The sequence below is a fragment of the Talpa occidentalis genome, unplaced genomic scaffold (assembly GCF_014898055.3).
Source record: "Talpa occidentalis isolate TD23 unplaced genomic scaffold, MPIMG_talOcc4v2.1, whole genome shotgun sequence".
In the NCBI taxonomy this organism is placed as follows: domain Eukaryota; kingdom Metazoa; phylum Chordata; class Mammalia; order Eulipotyphla; family Talpidae; genus Talpa; species Talpa occidentalis.
The window spans coordinates 155,360,760-155,380,788 of record NW_026555331.1 but is presented as its reverse complement, the minus strand read 5'-3'; the positions used below and the strand labels follow the sequence as shown (position 1 = coordinate 155,380,788).

Sequence of the window (20,029 nt, the reverse complement as noted above, 5' to 3'; positions counted from 1 at the left end):
CAAATCTCGCGCGTTCTTGATGACTGGGGTGCTTTGCTGGGGGTCGCTATGAGCTGGCCACTAACTGGCCACTCATGTGCACCTGTGACCTATTTGCTGTCTACAGATCTCAGCAGCGCGTCCTGTGGACGCCAGCCCGTGTCCTGAGGCAGGCCGGGGAGCCCAGGCCGCCGTTGACCTGATGACGTGACTCTCTCCATGCTGGTCTCGGCGAACTCTGCCCGTGATAACACCAAAGGTTTTGCTGATGCGGGTGTCTCACGACGTATGACCACAGTGTCCCCTTCTCTGTTCCTCATAAAACTTTGTCCCTGTTTGCCCCCAGACCTTATTCCTACGCGCTGCCACATGATCAGCTTCCCCCTGCCCGCGTGCTTTCAAAAAATGGCACAAGAACTTCCCCTCCAGTCGCAGAGTCTTGCCGGGCACGCCTGCTCCCGGCGGCCGCGTCCTTCCCTCCCCGCGCAAAGTGGCCACCACGTTCCCATCACACACGTAACCACTTCAAACCCCTGCTCTGTCTCGTGCTACCATTTCTGTCCAAAAGTCTCTTCTGTCTGACGTGGGTACGGCTGTCCCCGGTTCTGTTTCCCGTTTTCCTGGACCGTGTTTTCCTCCGTTCCTTCCCTTTCAGTGCGTCCTTCAAGCGGAAATGGGTTTCTCGGAGGCAGCAAATAGCCGGCTCTTGTTGGTTTGCTTGCTTTTGGTCATTTACCTAGTCTTCATCTTTCGATCACATTTAATCCATTTGCATGTAAAGCGCCTGTCGGCGGGTGTGTTATTACCGTTGCCAGTCACTTCCGATGGCTCTGAATCCCGTCTCTCCCCCGGGGGTGTGGGCGCTCAGCAGCGGCTGCTTCCCCTGTCCTTGTCCTGAGAGCATCTGCCGGGGGCTCTCCGCTGCGTTAACCAGAGTCTTAGCGCAGTAGCTTGTGTTTATAACAGTTTGTCTTCGTCGGATAAAACTCAACTTGGAAGACAAACACTACATTTTTACACTGCCCCCATTTCATGTTTTTGATGTCAACACCCTTTTTATAAACGTGACTCCAAGACAGCGTCTACTTATATTCGTATTAAGCTGTCGGCAATGTTTTTATCCGAGAGATCTGGGGAAATAAATATATTCACAGTGAAAAGTGCAGTCGTAGCATGAGGTGGAAAAGCAACAAGGTGTTCGCTGACAGTGGCTCTTCATCTGTGGATTATTCATGTGAAGACTCGATGGCGGTTTGTAACTTACCAATAAGCGATGTTCAGGAGCGCCCGTGCCGGGGGGTCCGTGCTGCCGTAGGACGCTGTGGGGGTCAGAGCCAGCCTGGGCCCGCGGCTGCCGCCCACTCACGCGTGCGCTGAGAGCGCTGGGCTTCAGCTTGGTGCCAACTTGGAATTTGGGGTCATTGTTTCCCCTCTACCCTGCCACCGCCTTCATCAGAAGCATCACTTCTGAGCACGGGGAGGATTCCTGCGGGTTAGCAAAAGCTTTAATTCCTTGCAAAGGAAGGAACGTCACTCTTGGCACAGTGAGTGTGGGGGTGCCTAGGACATGGGGTGAGCACATCATCAGCCCCCCTCACCGCTGCTTTCAGGCATCGTCTTACCAGACAAGTGTGTTGCAGAGTTGACTCCCTTTCATCCTGCTGCCTTTTGTCCTCTGCTTCCACCTTGAGTGAATTTGCAAATCAATAGTAAAATGTCTACAGTCGGGAAGTAAAGCACCAGACGCACACGGTCAGCTCTTGAGCGAGAGTCCAGGGTGTGAGTGTCCGCTGCACAGGGATGCCCAGGCCAGGACGGCTGTCCTTAGCTTGAGCTCACCTGGCCCGCAGCCAGCGAGTGACACCTGCGAGGAGCCGGGGAGAAGCTGCAGCGAGGCTCTGGGCGTCGGCGTGAGGCACCGCATCCCGCGGTCCCTTCTTGGCTTTTCCCGCGGGGTTACCTGTAGCGCGCGCTGGGCTTCATCTCTGAGGCTAAGGGCGGCTCTGCACAGGGCCGGCGTGAGCGTTAACCCGGCAGTTTGCACACACAGTCCTGGCGGTGAGCAGAGGAGGCCTTCAGGGAGTTGCCGCCGTTCCTCTGTTCCCGACCCTCGAGGTCCTTGCTAGTCCGGGTGGAAGGGGCAGCCACGGCGTCTCAGGCCTCACATACTGAGCTGTCCCCATTTTCCTCCCATTGTCCCCGGGGGTGATCGGGGGGCACGCTGGTATCCCCGATGCCATGTGCTCTGGGAGGCCCGAGCCAAACTGGGGTTCTGGGCCGCCCACAGGCGCGTCCTGCTCAAGCCGGGCGGCACCTGCGCCCCCTCCCTCCCCCTTCATGGGCATCTGGGCCTGCGACACAGTGGGAGACAGAGCAGAGTGGCCGGGGCACAGTTGACAGCTCCCCTCTCTCCCCACAGCCCCCTGGGACCAGCACAGGCGACCGAGCTGCTGCAGCGCGTGGCCGGCCTCCTGGAGCTGCCCGCGGGCATCCTGGGCGCCTCCAGGTGAGTGTGAGTGCGTCTGGGCCCCGCCAGGCCCCACTTTGGGAGGGAAGGGTCAGGGCGCCCGCGGCTCTTGCCAAGGACAGCAGAGAGACACTGCCCAGGAGACCACCAAGGAGGAGCCGTGCACCACAGCCAGGCCTGGCTGCATCGCTGGAATCACGGCCCCTGTGGACACCGGTGTGTGTGGGGCCGGCACACCAGGGCACCACGTGAGGCAGCAACATGCTAAGTGGGTGCAAACACCCCAGTGGGGGGCTGTGGGGCAGCGGCTTGCTGTTGGGACAGCCATGAGTAGCGCTGCTGGGGCTGAGGCTTCATTGCAACGTGACGACGAATGGGCCAAGCGAGTGCCACGGGGCCGCAGAGCAGGGGCGGTGCCAACTGGAGCTGCCACCTGAGAATGTGGGGGGCATGAGGGTGGGCCCTGGAGTGGCCTCCCCCGCCCCACCAGCCCCCTCGGGACCTCTTGCCAGTGTTCATCTACTAAACTGGTTTGGGATCTCCTGTGTCTGACCCGCTCCGGCCGAGGCCCGACCCGGTCGTGCCACGGGCGCTTGTCCCGGGTGGCCCTTGGCCTGACCCCACACCCCTGAGAAGCCTGGGGCACGCACACACAGGGCCCCCTCCACCCCTGGGGCGCACGAGCACGCAGGACCCTGCTGCCAGGGGTGCACGCGCTGTCTCCAGGCCTGAGCTGTCCAGGGACACAACCGTGCAGCCAGGAGGCCTGGGGCTGGCGCTGGGCAGGGACTTTGATGTAGTAAAGTGGGCAGCTCGGTAGGGGTGCCCGGTCTGAGACCTATGGGGGAGCCCCAGGACCATTGAAAGCCTTGGGCTGTGGCTCGTTCACCAGGAGGGGCGGAGGCGCCCTGGGGACCCTGCGGGGGCGCGGCCCACAGAGGAGGCCCCAGGAGTGGGTGGGCTGGGGGGCTCCTTCTGTGAAGCTGCACATGTCCCTCACCTTGCCCAGTGGGAGCACCCCAGCCCTGCTGACCGCAGTCACCCACGGCTCCTCTCCCACTGAGAGCTCCGCGGCCGGCCCGCTGCAGGGAGCACGGCGGGGCCGGCGGGTTCTCAGTGCCCTGCCCCGGCCCTTGGGGCCGCCCACCCTCCAGTCAGGGGTGCGTGGCGGGCAGCTCAGTACAGCCAGGCCAGAGCACGAGCAGTGTTTGCCGCAAGTATTTTAAAAACTTCAAAAATTGTGAATAGTTCCTGTCTGGCCGCCGCTTGTACTAACCAGCTCTTGATGACTCTGCTGGGTTGCAACTGTTTCCCTCAAGGGAATTTTAAAAATGCCAGACTCTGACCTCCTGCTGCTTCTCAGCCCTGGAAGCTCCCCAGCGGCTCTGCAAGCCCCTCTTGGAGTCTGGGGGCTGGGGGGCGCGCGCCCCGGGTGGGCGGGGGCTGCGGGGTGGCGGATGTGGGTGCACCCCGGGCAGACGGCCACACGGCGCTGAGCCCTTCTTCGTGGTGTCTTCCAGCGTCCTGGGACCCGCGGTCACCTTCACTGTCAGCCCCAATGGCCGGAACGTGACGGCCGCCGACGTGGCCAGGACTGCAGGTAGGGTGGCCACGCCTCTCCCCAGAGCAGCCGGAGGACGTGGGTGTCCCTGGGCGTGGCGGGGCTGGCCGTTGCTGTGAAATGGCTGGCCGGGGGGGGGGGGGAGCCCACAGAGGGTGCGAATGGACAAGCCACCGTGCAGACCTGGCGTGTTTGTCGCCCCAGATCCTGGGTTTTAGCTTATCCACGGGGGCCACACAGGCGTCCTGCGGTCTTTCTGCCTCCTAAGAGAACCCAGGCCACACCAGGCCCTCGCTGGCGACCCCCTAGGGGCTGGGCACCGGCGCTTCCTGCCTCGCAGCCGCACCCACGCGAGGCCCCGACCCAGGCCCAGGAGGAGCGCTGGAGGCTGGAGCTGGCGAGCCGCCCTCTGACGCCGGCTCCTGTGCGCAGGGGTAGGGTCCAGTGGCCGCAGCGTCCGCTTCTGCTCCCGGGGGTGCCAGGCTTGCCGGGCACTGGTGGGGCGGGTGCCCCAAGCAGCTCTTCCCCGCGATGTGGTGACCACAGAGCAAGCTGGCTCGGTCAGGACACGCGCCCTGGGCCTCGACCCCGTGGCGGTGGCCCTGGCGGCCCCTGTGCTGCGTCCAGGCGGCGCGAGCGCAGGCTGGACTCCGGGTCCCCCTGGTGCCCCCGGCCCCACAGCCTGGGCGCTGCTGTGGAGCTCCGGGCGGCCCCTCGGGGTGGGGGTGAGGCGGCCCGAGCGCGGCGGGGGCGCCTTTCTCTGGCCCAGCCGCGAGGGCACCCGGGGCAGGGGCAGTCGCCCGCCGAGGGCGCGCCTGGGGGACACGCGGACTCCGCAGCTCCCGCTTCGTGCTGGCGGAGGACGTGGGCATCGGCCGGAGCGCCAGGGGGGGCGCGGGCCCGGGCGGGACGGGCTGGAGGACGGGGCGGCGCGGCAGACCCTCGGGTGTGCAGGGCCAGCATGGAGGGGCCCCTGCCCGGACGTGTGGCCAGACGCGCCGCCCCGCCCCGGGCCGCCTTCCCGCTGGGCTCTCGGCTGGGGATGCCGGCGCGGGGGGCTCCGCCTGTTGATCTGCGCCTCTCCCTGCTGCTGCGGCCGGTCCACGGACGCGGCCCGAGCAGGTCGCCGGCTCGATCCCGCTCGCGCCTGCGCGGTCAGCGGTCTGGGCCCAGCCCGCATCTGCGCGCGTTCCCGGCCGGGCTGCGTGGGCGGCGTGCCCCGCCCGCCCCGCCCCGGCCCCGCCCCCGGCCCGTCGGTCACGCCCCTGCCACGCCCCCGCCCACCGCCCCGCCCCGCCCCGCCCCGCCGGCCCCGCCCCGCCCCGCCCCTGCCCCGCCCACCAGCCGCCTCCGCGTCGAGTCACCGCCTTTGCGATGAAGCTGCCGAGGCCGGGGGGGTGGGCGGCCCTGGAGGCCCCGCTGCCGGCCCGGCCGAGGGACGGGACGGGGGAGGAGGCACTCTGGGGCGCAGCGTCTCGGTCTCGGGGCGCGGGTCTGACCCGGGAGTGCGGCGCCGGGCTCGGGGGGCCGGGGGGGGGCCCGCTCCGCGGCCGGGGTGGCGCCGGGGGCCGCGGCCAGCCGGGCCCTGCGCGAAGGCCGCGGGCGGGTCGCCAGAGACGTGGCCAGTCACGGCCGCGCGGGGCGGGGCGGCCTCGCTGCCGGAGCGGCGGGGCTTCTGGCGGCGGCCGCGGCCACAGGCCTCTCCCCGCCCGGCGTGCCGGGGCCTCGGCCCGGGGCGCTGTCGCGGCGGCCGCGTGGACGGCCGCGGGGGTCGGGGCGGCCCCGGCGCCGCCCCGTGGGGGCTCGTGGAGGCGAGCGGCCGAGCCTGCGGCGGGCGCGGCTGCGGGCGGCTCCCGGCGGCTCCCGTGGGCGTCTGCGCGCCGGCTGGACGCGCCCTGGACACGGCCGCGCGCCCCACGCCCGGCCGGACGCGCCCCGCGGTGGGCCTGCGCGCGTCTGCCCGCGCCGGGGCTGGACACGGAGGCGCGTCTGCGGGCGGGGGCTGCGGCCTGACCCGCCGGGATCGTCTCCGGAGCCGCGACCGGCGTGCGAGCCCCGAGGGAGGCGCGGGGTCGGGCAGTCGCCTCAGGCAGACGCGCCTCACGCAGACGCGCCTCACGCAGACGCGCCTCAGGCAGACGCGCCTCAGACAGACGCGCCTCACGCAGACGCGCCTCACGCAGACGCGCCGCGCGCCAACGTCACGCGCCCACGCCGCTCCCGTCTCCGCCGCCCCCGCGAGCACAGCCCCCCGCGAGCACAGCGCCCCGCGAGCACAGCCCCGCGCCCCACACGTCGCAGCAGCGAGCGGGGAGGAGCGGGGGGCGGCCCGGAGCAGGCCCTGCCCGCCGGCCCGGAGGCCGGACCGCGCGCGCCTGCGACCCCTCATGAGGCCCTGGGGCGGCCGGGGAGCCGCGGCGTCCCCTGAAGGGAGGCGCGAGGACGCCCCCGCCGCGGGCCGCGCGCAGACGGACGCCCGGGCCGCAGGAGCGCGGCAGGAACGAGTCAGGGCGGAAGACGCCCGAGCAGGAGAGTCCCTGGTGCGGGAGACGTGGTTTCATGCCCGGAAAGCCCCAAGAGTCCATTTAAAAAGTACAAAACTGTTAGAAATAGTGACGAGCACAGGGAAGCTGCAGGCCGCGAAATCGGCGCACAAAAGCCGGTCGCGTTTCCGCATGCCGACGACGGGCAAGCCGAGGCGAGAGCACGGAAACAATCCTGCTGACAATCGCGCCGAAAAGAAGAAAGTGCCTGGGAGTAAAGGACCAGGAGGCACCTGCGCAGAAAACAGGCCCGCTGAGGGGAAAGAGGCCGCCTGTGAAGGGGCGGGCGCCCTGTGCTCGTGAGTGGGAAGGTCACGGTTCAAGTGGCCGTTTTGTCTCGAACCGTGAGCCCTGAGGGCAGGTCTCTGTGAGAACCCCAGGAGCTTTCTTCACGAGAAAAGAACAAGGACAACAGAAAATCATGCGATTGCTGGGGAACAAGACACCCCGCAGCCCAGCCATCACCAGCTGAGCACAAGAACAGAACGAAGGTGTCACTGTCTCTGGCTTCTGCCTACACTGCGAAGCAACAGCATCCGAAACGGCAGGGCATTGGACTGAAAACACACACAGACAATAGACCAGAACCAAATGCGTTCAGTGTAGCCTGGACGTGCTGAACGCACAGACGCGAGCAGGGATGAGCTCGGTGACGCTGCTTTGGTCTGCTTTTGCGGATCTGTCCCCAACAGCAGGGAAACAGGAGCAGAAGCAAACGAGCGGAGCCACCCCACGCCAGCATTACCAGCCGAGAGCCCTCTGCCCAGCGAGAAGGCCGCCACTGGGTGGGGCGGCGTGTCTGGGCCACACGTCCTGGCAGGGGCCTCTCGATGCTGGTCGTATGGAAATACGTATGTTGGTGACTCAGGTGAGCAGGTCCTGTCTCTCGTATACCCTTGATCTTCATCCAGTCGTCCTGTCTCTTGGTCCCCCGGAGCCTTGGCATTTCCCGTGTATGCAAAGTGTTGAAGGCGTCTCTTGTTCGTTAGCAGGGGAACTTTGGGGAAGCACCTGCGGCTGCTCGCCCACGCCCAGGCCCCTCAAAAGAGGAGAGGGGCTGGAGGTCGAGTTCGGCTGCGAGTGGCCAGCAACTCAGGCCCTCCTGCCCATCATGACGCCTTGCTAACTACCCACGGGGAGGGGCTGTGGGGACCCCTGGATGGTGAGCAGGTGAGGACTGGGGGGGCATGGTGTGCCTGGAGAGGTCAGGGAAACGCACACCTTTCCCAGGGCTCACACTCTGCTGCTCTTCCTCCGCCTGTGGGTCTGTGTCCCCGAGTGTCCTTCACAGTAAATGGGAGATCTAGTGAGCAGCATGTTCTGCGTTCCATGTGCCGTTCTTGCAAGCTCACGCCGAGGGGGTGTCCTGGGACATTCTGGCCCATGCCCGCTGTCAGAAACACAGATAGTACCTGGCCTGGAACAGGCCCTGACCTCCGAGGGGCAGTCACGGGGCCCTCCCACCTGCGGCTGGTTGGCAAGAAGCCCAGGTAACTGTGGACCGTGTCCACACTGGACGGGGAGGGCTGCCCGAGGACTGGGCCTCAGCAATGAGCCTGGCGCTGTCCCCAGCATGTGGTGTCAGGACTGAGCTGAGTTCAGACTCCCTGCTGGAGGCAAGGACCGCTCACATTCTGCTGCTCTTCCTCCACCTGTGGGTCTGTGTTCCTGTTCGGGAGCACCTCCACCTGGGAGCAGGGCTGTCACCCAGAGGGCCGGAAACAAGGGTGGGTGAGCAGGTGGGGGAGTTATACTCCTGTGCACGGACGGTGGGAGTGTAAAATGGGCAGCCATTGTGGAAAGGATACGGAGATTTCTAAAAAAAATCAAGGACAGAAACCCTATGTGATCCAGTCGTCCACGTGTAGGTATTTGCCCAAAAAATACAAAAACAGGAATTCAGAGCAATGTGTACGCCCCCACGTTCATTGCAGAATGAGTCACAGTAGCCAGCCCCTGGAAACAAGCTTCGTGCCCATTCGCAGGTGAGCAGATGACGGGGAGCCGGTGTTTGCACGCCGAGGAGTAACACGCAGCTGTGGAAGATGAAATACTGCCCTTGGCAACAACATGGAAGAACCGGGAGGTCGCTTGTGAAATGAGTCAGACGGGAGAAGACAAACACTGGTTTTCCTCCTGGGGGACAGAGACGCCAGGGGCCCGGGCAGGTGGGCGTCCCTGCAGGACAAACCCATGGGAGGCTGGCCTGGAGAGCTCATGCTTGTCCTGGAGCAGAGGCTGGCGCTCCCACGAGCCCTGAGGCCCTGGTGGCCGGCGGTGGAGCGAGCAGCGGGAAGGAGGCCACCAGCTGTGGGCCCCCCCGCACCTGCGGCCTGTGGCCTGGGCGGTCATCTCGTTCAGAAGCCTCGGGCTGGCGCGGGCGGATGCGGCAGGGGTGGTGGGGCCCACAGCACTGCCCCCCAGCGGCCTGGCGTTGTCCCTCAGTTCCTTGCTCCCCCACCAGCGCGTGCCTTCGGGGTGCCCTGTCCAGGCGGCCAGCACGGGCGCCAAGAGACTCCCCAGGGGCCCGCCCTGCGAGGGCGCCCCGAGCCGCTGGAGTGAGGGTCTGCACGCAGGGAGCCGGCCGGCCGGCGTGGGCCAGGAGCACCTCCCCAGGGCCCAGCCCAGGCGCGGGCTCAGCGGCGCTGGGGCGGGCAGTGCTGAGGGGGAGCCGAGCCCGCGCCGGACCCACTGGGGCCTGGCCGCGCCACCCCGCCGCGCCCTCCCCAGCTTCAGCTCCGGGGCACCGCAGCCCCAGCGGGAGGGCAACCTCCTGCCCGCCGTGCCCTCTGCCCAGGGCCCACGCTGTGCCGCGCGGCTTCCTGTGAGCACTGCGCGGACCCGGAGCCCCGGAGTCACGGCGCGGCCGCCCTGAGCGTCACCCCGCGGGGCCCCAAAAATGCGATGAATGTGGTCGTGCAGCCGGCCGCGGCCGCTTGGGCATCACAAAAGTCCTCACTGGTCAGCGCGGGCACGGCTGGGCTCGGGAGACGCGTGTGGACCCACGTCACCATGGAGACCGCACCCCTACTCTGGTGGGGTGTTGGTGGGATCGGCCCTGAGGACCTTCACCAGCAAGTCCGCGGACCCGCGCCCCCACCTGGACCCGCGCCCCCACCAGGGCCCACGCCCCCACCTAGACCCGCGCCCCCACCTGGACCCGCGCCCCCACCTGGACCCGCGCCCCCACCTGGACCCGCACCCCCACCTGGACCCGCGTGGAGATGCCCGGCCGCCCTGCATCTCAGCAGCGCTGCCCCGAGCAGCCTCCAAGGGGGGAGCAGCCTCCAGGCGGGGCCCTCGCGCCTTCCCACTGGGGGAACCGGGGCTTCCTCCTCTCCCGCCGGCTCAGTCTTCGGGTCGCCCTGAGCACAGGGTCGCCCCCCCACGCGCCCCACGCGCCGGCCGCAGGCACTTGTGCCCCTTCTCCACGCAGCTCCCCCGATCTGCAGCCCTGGCCGCCCTGCGGGGAAGCAGAGCCCCAAGCGGCTGGGGCGGGGGCCAGGGTCTCGGGTGCCCCCGGGGCGCAGGGGCTGGTTGAGGCAGTGGCGGGGAGACAGGGAGACGCTGGACGCCGTGACCGCTGTCCTGGAGATGGGGGAGGGGGGAGGGGTGGGGGAGGGGAAGCGATGCGGGGAGGGGGCCCCTCTGCTGAGGGCCGGCGGGCAGGCGGGAGGAAGGCGCCTGGCCCCAGCCAGAGCTGAAGACGCAGGAGGCTGCGGCGCGGGGGCCTCTGCTGCCCGCACCTCCCGGGGCCTTCCTGCCGCTCGCTGACCGCAGGGCCCTGGGGCGTCCCGGCGCCTGGCGCCAAGCCCCGTCACCCGCGCCAAGCCAGACTGCGGGTCTGTGGGCGGCGCTCCTGGGAGGTGGCCGGCCAGGCACCAGCAGGATCCAGGGCGGGGCGCAGCCTCAGGATCCAGGGCGGGGCGCAGCCAGAGGCGGCGCGACTGACTGGGGTGACCCCACCCCCAGCTGCCGAGCTTCGTATCATCAGCGTGACCTGAAGGGCAGAGGCCAGGCCAGTCCACACGCAGCGCCTCCCCGTGGCCTGAGGCTGCCCCAGGCTGACCAGACCGTCCACACCCCAGGGCTCCCTTGGACCAGCACTCGGGCGCCAGGGCCCCTCTCCAGGACGCGACTGACCGCATGGCAAGCCAGCTTGGTCCGGGAAGACGGGGGAGCTGGGGCCTGAGGCCGCCCTCGCCCCAAGGCTGGGCCCCCTGCGCCGCCACCCTCAGGGCCGGAGCTGGTCTCCTGGGGCAGGGTGAGCTGAACAGGACGGTCAGTAAGTGCTGCCCAGAGCAGGGGCAGTGGCTGTGCCCCCGGGCCGCACCATCAGAGCCCTGTGCACTCATGGGACCCAGTCCTGGGCCGCCCTCCTGCGGGGGGCCACGGCACCGCCCGGGGCAGGTCACCCCGGGGCTGCCCAGGGGCTTGGCCTTGGCGTGGCCCGCAGTGAGGCCCTGGGCCTCGGCAGGTCCCGTGCAGACGGCCCCTGGCCTTTGTGGTCTACCCAACGTCTCTTCCCTGTCGCTGCGGTGCCTGCCCTGGCGGAGGCCGCTGTGCCTCCCCCACCCCCCCACCCCCACGGGGCCTGTCCTCTGGGGGACTGGCCGGCACCTGGAGGCGGAGGTGGGCACCTGGCCCTGAGCGGGAAGAGGCTCGGGCCTGCGCCCCGCTGCAGGGTCCTGCCGGGCCCTGGGCTCGGGAGCCACTGAATACTTTGGAAATCTGCTCTGACAGCGCTGCTCTCTGGAGGGGGTTCCCTCCTGTCAGGAAAGTGACACAAGGCGCTGGCGGCGGCAGCAGCAGCCTGTACCTGTGATGGGCCCCGGCGCCCCCAGACCCTGCTGACCGTACCTGGGGCTGCAGCCTCACTCTACGTCCCGCCCAGATACTCGCGTCCCTGCTGGCCACAGGGGCAGGGCCCACGTCTTCCCGGAGCCTGGAGCACTCTGTGTCCCGAGCTGAGCGCACCCCCCACTGAGTGTACCCCTCTCCTCAGTGCAGCCTCTCCTGAGTGCCCCCCGCTGAGCGCCGTCAGGGTGCAGCTGACTCCTCAGTCGCTCTCCCTGCTGCTGTCAGGCGCTGAGCGAGCCCCGGGGACCCGCCCCCCTCGGCGGCGAGGACGAGGCGCTGCTTGTCCAGGGTTTGTCAGTCAGGTTTAATCGTCGCCCACACTCCGGCTCGTCCTCTGAGATCGGGGCATCGCTTGCCGCATTCCAGGTGTTCCTGCAAGTGTCTGTCATCCTCAGAAAGATGCGCGTTCGCACCGGCAGAGGAGAAGCAGCGTGATGGGCGTGACTTGTGACACGCTTTTGTGGGGCGCCGGACACGCTGCTCCTGGGAGCGGAGCCTAACGAGCGCCTCGCACGCCCACCAGCCGCTCGGCGCGGCCCCCCTCCACCCCACACCCCAGTGCCAATCACAGGAGAAAATGATGCCGCAGACGGAGGCAGCGTGCAATTTACCCTCCAGAGATTGAACATTTGCCTTAAGTGGTAAAAAAGGTGTTTTCTGTGCCCCGATGTACGTTAGCACAGCGGCCGCTCGGCGCAGGCGTCCGCGTCGCCCTCTGGTCTCACGTCTGAGCCACGTCCGCCCTGCGGTGAGTGGGTGCAGCTGGGTGCCCCCGCCCCGGGGCTCCCGTGGCACGCCCTGGGCCACGAGGCACCCGCTCCTCCCCTCTGCTCACCGCCCCCCGCCCTGGGGGGGCTTTTCTTCCCCGCGTGCTCTCTCCGTGGACTGGCGGCTCCGCCTTAGCGTGCGGGGAAAGCGCTTCAGCCGGGCGGGCGGCCTGTGCTTGCTGCTCCAGCTCATTAGCGCGGCCGCTGCGCAGAGGCGGGCAGCTCCACCCGCGCCCGAGGAGCCGCCGTGCTCACCGCCCTCGCAGAGGACGCCGGAGGACTCGGCAGCAGGGCCCTCTCCCGTCTCGGTGCCCCCTGCGAGTCCTCCCTCGCGGACACGTGGGGGGTGCTGGGGCTCCCCAGAATCGCCAGCGGGTTGATGTCTGACTCGTTGCTTCCTTTCCTCCCAGACTTAGGTTCGTGTTGGATGGGGGTGTAAGTGATCTAGCGGGATCAATGCTTCGAAATTCTTTTTTTTCAATCCCCGAAAAATCACTGCAAGCACAGACCTGCGGCCCAGGTGTCCAGGCAGAGACTGGCCTGGGGCATCACCTTCCTCGGTGGGCGGTGGGGGAGCTCGGCAGGGCCAGGGGGGCACCTCGGCAGCTGCAAAACTCAGCTGCTTCCAGCCCGCAGGGAGAGCGCGCGGGCAGCGGCGTGGCGGTCAGTGCCTTGGGACGGGGACGCCGGGGCGCACCAGGCCGGGCGCCGGGAGGACAGGCACGGAGGCAGCCCCCCTGGTGTGGGCAGGCCTGGGCAGGGCTGTCTCGGGTTGAGGGCGGCTCTCCCCCCAGCCCCAGGGCTCGCCCAGCGCTTCTGCTGGGCCACCTGCGCCCAGCCTGCCTGGAGCGTTCACCACACCCTCCCCAGGGACCGGCTCCCTCCGTGACAGGCCTCGGGGTCACCCCCTGCCCCCCTCCACGCCCACCACCCCAAGCTCTCCGCTATTCCTGCTTCTTGGTTTCCATGGTTACCGCCTGGCCCCCCTCGGTCCCCGCGGGAGGTCTGATGAATAGACAGCCTCTCCAGCCTCGGTCTGCAGCGATTGTGCTTTAGGAGGGGAGAGGAAGCGGGAGGCAGAGCCCAGACCCTGAGGGGACAATGGCCCGGCCCAGCCTCCAGGGCTGCTCCTGGGGTGGGGGCGGAGGAAGAGAAAAGGGAGGGAAGGACAGGGGCGGGGGAGGGGGGAGAGGGGGAGGGGTGGGGGGGAGGGCCAGCCGGGGAGGAGGGGAGGCGGCGGGGGACCAGCGGGACAAGCTGCAGAGTAAGCACAGGCCCGTCTCCTGGTGCATCCAGCTGGGTCCACTCAAGGGAGCAAAGGGCCAGCCCTGGGGGGCGGGGCAGGGGCGGGGAGGCTGGGGCCGGGGAGCTCTGGCTCCTGGGCACACCTGGGCTCCAGGCTCCGGCCTGGGGGCAGGCGGGATCCTTCGTGTTTATGGATCATCCCAGAGAAAATGTGACGCCTCCCGTCTGCGCTGAAGAGCGGCCCAAGCCCCCATGGGGCACACACCTCGCCCAGCGCTCGTGGAGCCACAGTAAGCCCGCCCAGCCCGCTGGCTTTAGGGGTGACGGCTTTAGGGGTGCCGTCCGTAAGCAGCCGCCTGTGGCTCACCAGCCCATGTGCGCCGCGACCTCCTGGGGGAGTGGCCTCAGCGTCCTGTCCTGCAGCCCGGCCGGCCAGGCCCTGCGCCCCCTGGGTCTGTCCGAGGAGCTGATCCTTTCACGGCCTGTCCACAGCCCATGGCTAAGGGGCAGTTTCTCTCCGTCCAGGCCTGAGGCCGACGTGCTTGGGGCCACTCCTGCCGTGGTCGCTGGGCCTCGTGGGTTGGGGCTGGCACCAGCGGGGCGACGAGCTCCCCCACGCAGAGCAGGACATTAGCCCTCGGGGCTGCTGGGGCCCCCTGGTGACTTTCCTCCTGATTCCACGAGCGCACCTGCCACAGGGGCTCCCCACAAGGGCACCTCACCCTGCCGGGTCGGCGCCGAGCCCTGCGCTGCTGGACAGAGGACCGAGGGGCTTGGTGCCAGCTCCCAGGCCCGGTGCCCATGACGCAGCAAACAAGCCGAGGCTCAGCGTCTGGTCTAAAGGTGCTCAGACTGGGACGACACTCGCCATGGAAGAGCGGCCTGAGGCCGCGGGGGCCCCCACTCGCGACCGCGGGTCAGCGCCACGCTCGCGGCCTGCCAGGGTTCCGTCCTGCCAGCGGGCGGGGTTTGCTGGTTTTCCTGCCCACAGAGTCGTCAGCTCTCTGCTGCGCCCTCATCCCCAAAGAAAAATGGAAGATTCTGTGGGTCTTTCAAAAGTGAACGGCCCGCTGCCTCCTGTCCTTTCTTGAGCCTGTTCAGTGGCACGCGCAGGACAGGCCGCAGGGGCCGCGCGCGGGGGTCCCGGGGGCAGAGCCCAGAGGCCCCAGAGGCCAGCGTGAGGGTCAGGCTGACACGCAGGCACAGGCCGTGGGGGAGACGGTCCTGCCCCAAACCCCTTTACAAGCCAGGGGCTGCCGGGAACAGCGTCCTGAGCGCGCCTTTGAGAGGAGTTGGGGGCAGGTCCGGCTTTTTCTGCAAGAAAAACAAGAGAAAAGAAAAATCTTACTTCTTTATCATCTTACTAGCCAAAGAGAACTCCCGTTAATGTTGTTCTAATATTAGCGAGCGCCTGCTTTTCGTGCGATCTCATCAGCGTTTCGCTGACCGTGAGCTGAGCGCGTCGAGCGCCTGCGGGACTTGGCCTGCCCCGATGCACTACTGAGTAATTTTTCATGAACTGCGCGTGTGTAATTGACATAGCTGTTCCCCGTTATTAGATTTCCCCTTATAACTAATATTTACTACGGCTTTTTTAATGCTATGATGGAATTGGAGATAGATTTTCAGAAGAGACACCGCGTGGTCAGCTGGCCAGGCTGCGGGCGGCTGCTCAGCAGCGTCCAGCGGGCAGGACACCCGACGGCGCTGGCGCCGTGGTCTCGCCCCCTTTCCCGGCAGTGACTGCGCCTGTTGCGGCAGGTGCCGCGGACACAAGATTGGCCGCTCTGGCCGCGTCTAAGTGGACATTCAGGGGTGTGGTCATTCCCAATGTCGGACCCAAACTTCCCGCAGCCGTTCGACCGGACCGGGTCTCGGGCTCAGGCCCCGGCCCTGCTCTGGGCACAGCTCATCTGGCCGCCCACCCCGCGACTGCCCGCGTCACGCCCTGGTCAGCCCGGGTGGCCCCGAGACCCCTGCCAGCAGCCACGACCCGAGTAGCCGCCGTGTCTGGCTGAGCCCACTCCTCCCGCCCTGGCCATTTCGGCAGTCGCGGAAGCAGGTCCCTCCCCAGCGTTCTCGCCTCGCAGGGCTGAAACTGCCCCCGCTAACGATCTCCCCCTGGCCGCCTGCGCCCCGGCCCTGCCGCCCGCACTGGGGTGCCACTCTCTTCGCACGGCTCCAGACGCCTGTTACTGCGTTTCCTTGTCTTGCTTCGCTGAGGCCGTCATAAGGTGTGACGAGCGCGTCCCGCGTTCTCTGCGGGGTCTCTGGGGGGTCCCCGCAGGGTCTCCGCGGTCTCCGGGGGTGCGAGGCCGGGCGGTCCTAGGCGGCTTTGGGCTGGCAGCGGTGCACGGCCCTGGGGCGGCCTGGCCACGCCCTGCGCCCACTGGTAAATCAGGTTTTCTCGTGGCTGAGTCTGAGAATCGCTTCCCCTTGTGTCTCCTCGTGTCTCCTGCTGTGGCGCCTGGGAAGCCTCTTCTCCCTCTCGCGGGCCCTTCCCTCACCACGTCCCTCGCCGTGCGGGGGGCCCTGCTTGCTATCAGCCATTTTGCTTCTTTATTCTCTTCTTACCTGTGCCTTCTGCATCACAGCCAAGAAATTACTGACAAAAGTCCAGTGTCTTGAACTTTCCCCCTGGGCTTCTTCTAAGAGTTGTGTGGCTTTTCCTCCTCACGCAGGCTTTGGGCACGAGCGGGGTTCACTGTGGTGTATGACGCGAGAGGCGCCTCCAGCGTCAACCCTTCCCGTGTGGGGCGAGTCCTCCGGCCTCGCCCGTCGAAAGGCTGACCTTCCCAAGTGGCCGGCCCCCCCCAGCCCTGGCCCTGCTGTGTCTGCGCCAGCCCCGTGCCGTGCCTCCGGCTGCTGCTGGGCCTGTCGTCAGGACGTGAGTTTCCCGACTCTGTTCTAGTTTCAAGATTGTTCTGTCTGGCCGGGGTGCTTTGGGATTCCATACAAATTTGGAGATGGGGTTTTTCCCTAGGTGGGGTGCTGCCAAAGGCGGGGCACTGCCAGGATGAAGGGAGACTCTGGGGTGCAGGCTTGCAGGGGAAGAACCCAGACTTCAGCCAGGATGCATATTTGAACGGTCCCCCTGGGTTGTGGCAATTAGCACAAGTTCATTTTGTGAATTCCTTGCATGAATTAGGCAAATTAATCCCAACTCACAGGCTCCGGAGCCAGAGGCGGTCAGGCCTGTGTACAGAACCGTGTCCTCTGGGAAGTGAATTTTTATCCAAGACTGAAGCGGTGCCGACCCTGCTGCCCTGTGGCTTGCAGCGCAGGCCTGGGGGCCTCGGGGCCTTAACCACGTGCCCGTGAGCCCTGCACCTGCAGGGCCGCCCTGCTCAGGATGCCCAGGCACTGCCGGGGCGTGGGGCCAGGCTGCTCCTCTGGCTGACCCGCCCTGCGGCCTGAGCACAGCCTGAGGCACCTGGGGCTGTGGCAGCGTCCCCTCCCGAGGTGCTGAGATAGTTTCAGAATGGCTGGCGGGTTCCGGCCAGCCCGTGGGCATTTGATGGCCCCACGTGCCGCCCTCTGCCTGCGGGCCTCCGCCTTGTGCTGGCGCTTCCCTCTGACCTGCAGGCCCCAGGGGCTGGGCCTCCGTGGGAAAACCAGCCTCCGCTGCCGGCCTCCAGAGGGCGCCACGAGCACCTGCTAGAGCACCCCACGAAGGCCTCAGCTCCCACCCCGGCCGGCAGGATGCACAGGTGGACGAAGGGCCCGGGAAAGCCAAGGAGAGAGCCCGAGTCTCGTTTTAAAACTTTAGCTCTGTTAGTCTGATGCCTTGCTCTTGTGGTTCATTTTGTTTTTTTTAAGTTTTACTTATTTATGCATACAAGAACTGGGGTACAGGCCAGAGGTGTGGGGAGGCGGGGTGAGAAGATTCACCAGACAGAGTGGGGAGCAGAACAGAAGGATCCAGGGCCTCCCCTGGTGGCGCAGGTGGTTGAGCGCAGCGCTGTGTAGCTGCCCGCAGCCTCTGCAGCGCCGGCTCGATCGATCCCAGTGGGCTGGCGAGGGCCCCACATGGCAGGCAGACCCCCCCTGCCGCCCGCTGCTCCCCTCAGCAGTGTATTTTGTCAGTCTGCCTGTTCTGCTCCCCGCTCTGGCTCTGTTGAATCCTCTCACCCTCCTGCTCCCCTGGCCTGTACCCCAGTTCTTGTATGCATGAATAAATAAATCTTTTGAAAAAATAAAATAAAAAAATGCTTAAAAAAAAAGAGAGAAAGAACAGGCGGATCCACTGAGATCCACTGCTGAGGGGAGCAGCGGGGAGACAGGAGGGGTCTGCTGCGCCCTGTGGGCAGCTCCCTGGCCGGGGACGGAACTCGTGCTGCAGAGGCTGCAGATGCTTCACAGGCTGCGTCTTCATCCCTTGCACCCCCAGGGAGACCCTTGTAGTTTATTTAAAAGAAAGTGGAGCAGAAACAATAACTGGACGACACAGAATGTTTAATAAACGTGCCCTGACCTGGCTCCAGGGTGAAGAGCGCCCCCTCCTTTTCTGTCTGGGTGACCCCCCAAAGGTCCTCCGGCAGTTAGGACAAAGTGGTGTCCTCTGAGCTGGGAGGTGGCCGTGGAGCCCAGGCCCCTGAGGAGCTGAGCCTGCTCCGGGCAGCAGGCAGCCGGCTGGCCCTTTGCCTCCTCACGTGAGCGGGCAATGTGGACATCAGGGGGACAAGACCTAACGTCCCGAGAGAGCGTCTGCCTGTCCACAGGTCACTCTGGGCCAGTCGTGGGGATGCCTGTTGCCCGTTGGCACGTGCCCCTGGACCTGTGGGCTCCCCGCAGACCCCGCCTGCCCCTGGGCTCTGCTCCCGCCATCCCCCGGCCATGCTGGAAGGGCGTGGGGCACGGAGGCAGCAAGAAGCGGCTCCGAGGAGGGGCGGGGACCGGCACAGAATCCGGCGGCCAGCCGAGGAGGGCTCAGCTGCAGGGGTGGGGGGCGTTTAGGGTCAGAGTTGGGGTTGGGGTCGGGGTTTCGGAGCTTGGGGGTTAGGGTGGGGTCTCTCGCCTGGTCTTCTAGAAGTTGTTTATTCCCCATGCGGGTGCAGCACTGCTGGGCACTTGTGAGGGGCGAGGTCCACGCTGGACGCCCCTCTGTGCTTGGCCGCCGCCTGTTGCCTCTGCCGGGGGCAGCCCTGCCGGGGCCTTGCTGCTCTGCCGAGGTCATGGCTCATGCCTGGGGCTGGGGGGTGACTTTTGACTTACACAATGAAAGGGCGAGACAGGTATTTCGCTGAGTGATTTAGGGGTTGCAACCCGACAGCGCCCACTCTGTCTACAAGGCCATGCCAAAGGGCCGGGACCGGCCCCCCCCGACCCCCTAGCCCCATCAGAGACCCCGCCTGTGTTATCTTTGCTCATTGGAAATACAGAGGCCTGTGGGGCGCAGCGCGCACTTTGCTCCAGAGCCCACAGAGTCTCATCTTTTGCCGCTGAGTCTCTGCATCCGTCCCTTCTCAGGCCTGTCTGTCCCCATGGGCGGCCATGGCCCCTCTAAGCAAACTGCTTGCCCCTAATCAGCCTCCTGGCACCCCAGTGGGAGGCTCCAGCGCAGCCTGAGGGCTCCACAGGCTGACCCCTGCCTCCTGGGGGTCCCCTCCCTGGGTGGGGCCCTCGCCCGCCGGCGCCTGGCTCTCCTGCACTGGCCGGCCAGCCCTGGGCACACAGGCTCGGCCGGCCCTTCGTTTGCATCTGCTGGTTTAGTAGACAGTGACCCAGACGTGCCCCGTCGTCCGTAGCGACAGCTTCCGGCCAGTTCACTGTAACGGTCACGCAGAAATCAGGCTCTGCCTCTGCGCCAACACCAGGCCCTGCCTGGTCCCTTGGTGGCCGGCAGTCCCCACGGTCGAGCCCCAAGGCTCTGCTCCAGCGGCGGACTCGGCAGGAGCCACATCGGACCACGGACGGCCAGCGCAGCCCCCCCACCCGCCACTCCCAGCTGCGCTGCCCACCCTCTCTCCACACCTCTCCTGGGCCGCAGGCGTCCCGCCCCCGGGCTGGAGGGCAGAGGCCCTGTGCTGAGCCTGTAGGGCCCTCAGACCCGGGCGTTGCTCTGGTGGCCAGCTCGCAGCCCGAGCGGGCCTGGCCCCGGGCGGTGTGGGTCCCGGTGGTCGCTTGTTTGTCTTGACGTCCCACCAGTGCCTGTGGCAGCAGCCGGAAAACCCAAAGGCAAAATGCAGCAAGACTTGGAGCCTGCGCCTCGGTGCGCCTGGAAGCAGCTCGTGGGGCCTGGCCTGTGGCTGCGAGTTGTCGGGCGCGCGGTGGCGAGGAGCCGGCTGGTGTCAGGTGCCGCGGCCCTGGGGCGGCCGCCCACCGTGTGCGCCCAGCCCTGCTCCGCCTGCCCCCGCAGAGTCTGGGGGTGGACAGCGAGGACGCAGATGTCCACGTCCCCGGGACCCACAAGCCGAGGGTGCTGAAGAGAAACATTGTGTTTTCAGTTACTCCAGGCAGCCGGCACACGGGGAGAGTCGTTTGAACAAATTGAAAACTGAAATGTTGATATCAGGTGTTAAGTTAATGTGAGTGAGACTGAAACAATATCTAATTAAAATAATTTGAAAAATGACTTGGCAGTTGGAGCTGACGTTAGCTTCTCCCC

At 66.7% G+C, this 20,029-nt stretch overlaps 1 protein-coding gene across 1 annotated transcript in view; it reads left to right on the top strand.

Moving 5' to 3' along the window:
* Nucleotides 1-20,029, top strand: part of PTPRN2 (protein tyrosine phosphatase receptor type N2) — a 119,694-nt gene that overhangs the window by 14,164 nt on the left and 85,501 nt on the right. Inside the window, exons 6-7 of the mRNA XM_054691930.1 lie at nucleotides 2,399-2,485; nucleotides 3,967-4,046. Of these exons, the coding sequence (XP_054547905.1) occupies nucleotides 2,399-2,485; nucleotides 3,967-4,046 (167 nt within the window). The remainder of the gene's footprint in view (nucleotides 1-2,398; nucleotides 2,486-3,966; nucleotides 4,047-20,029) is intronic.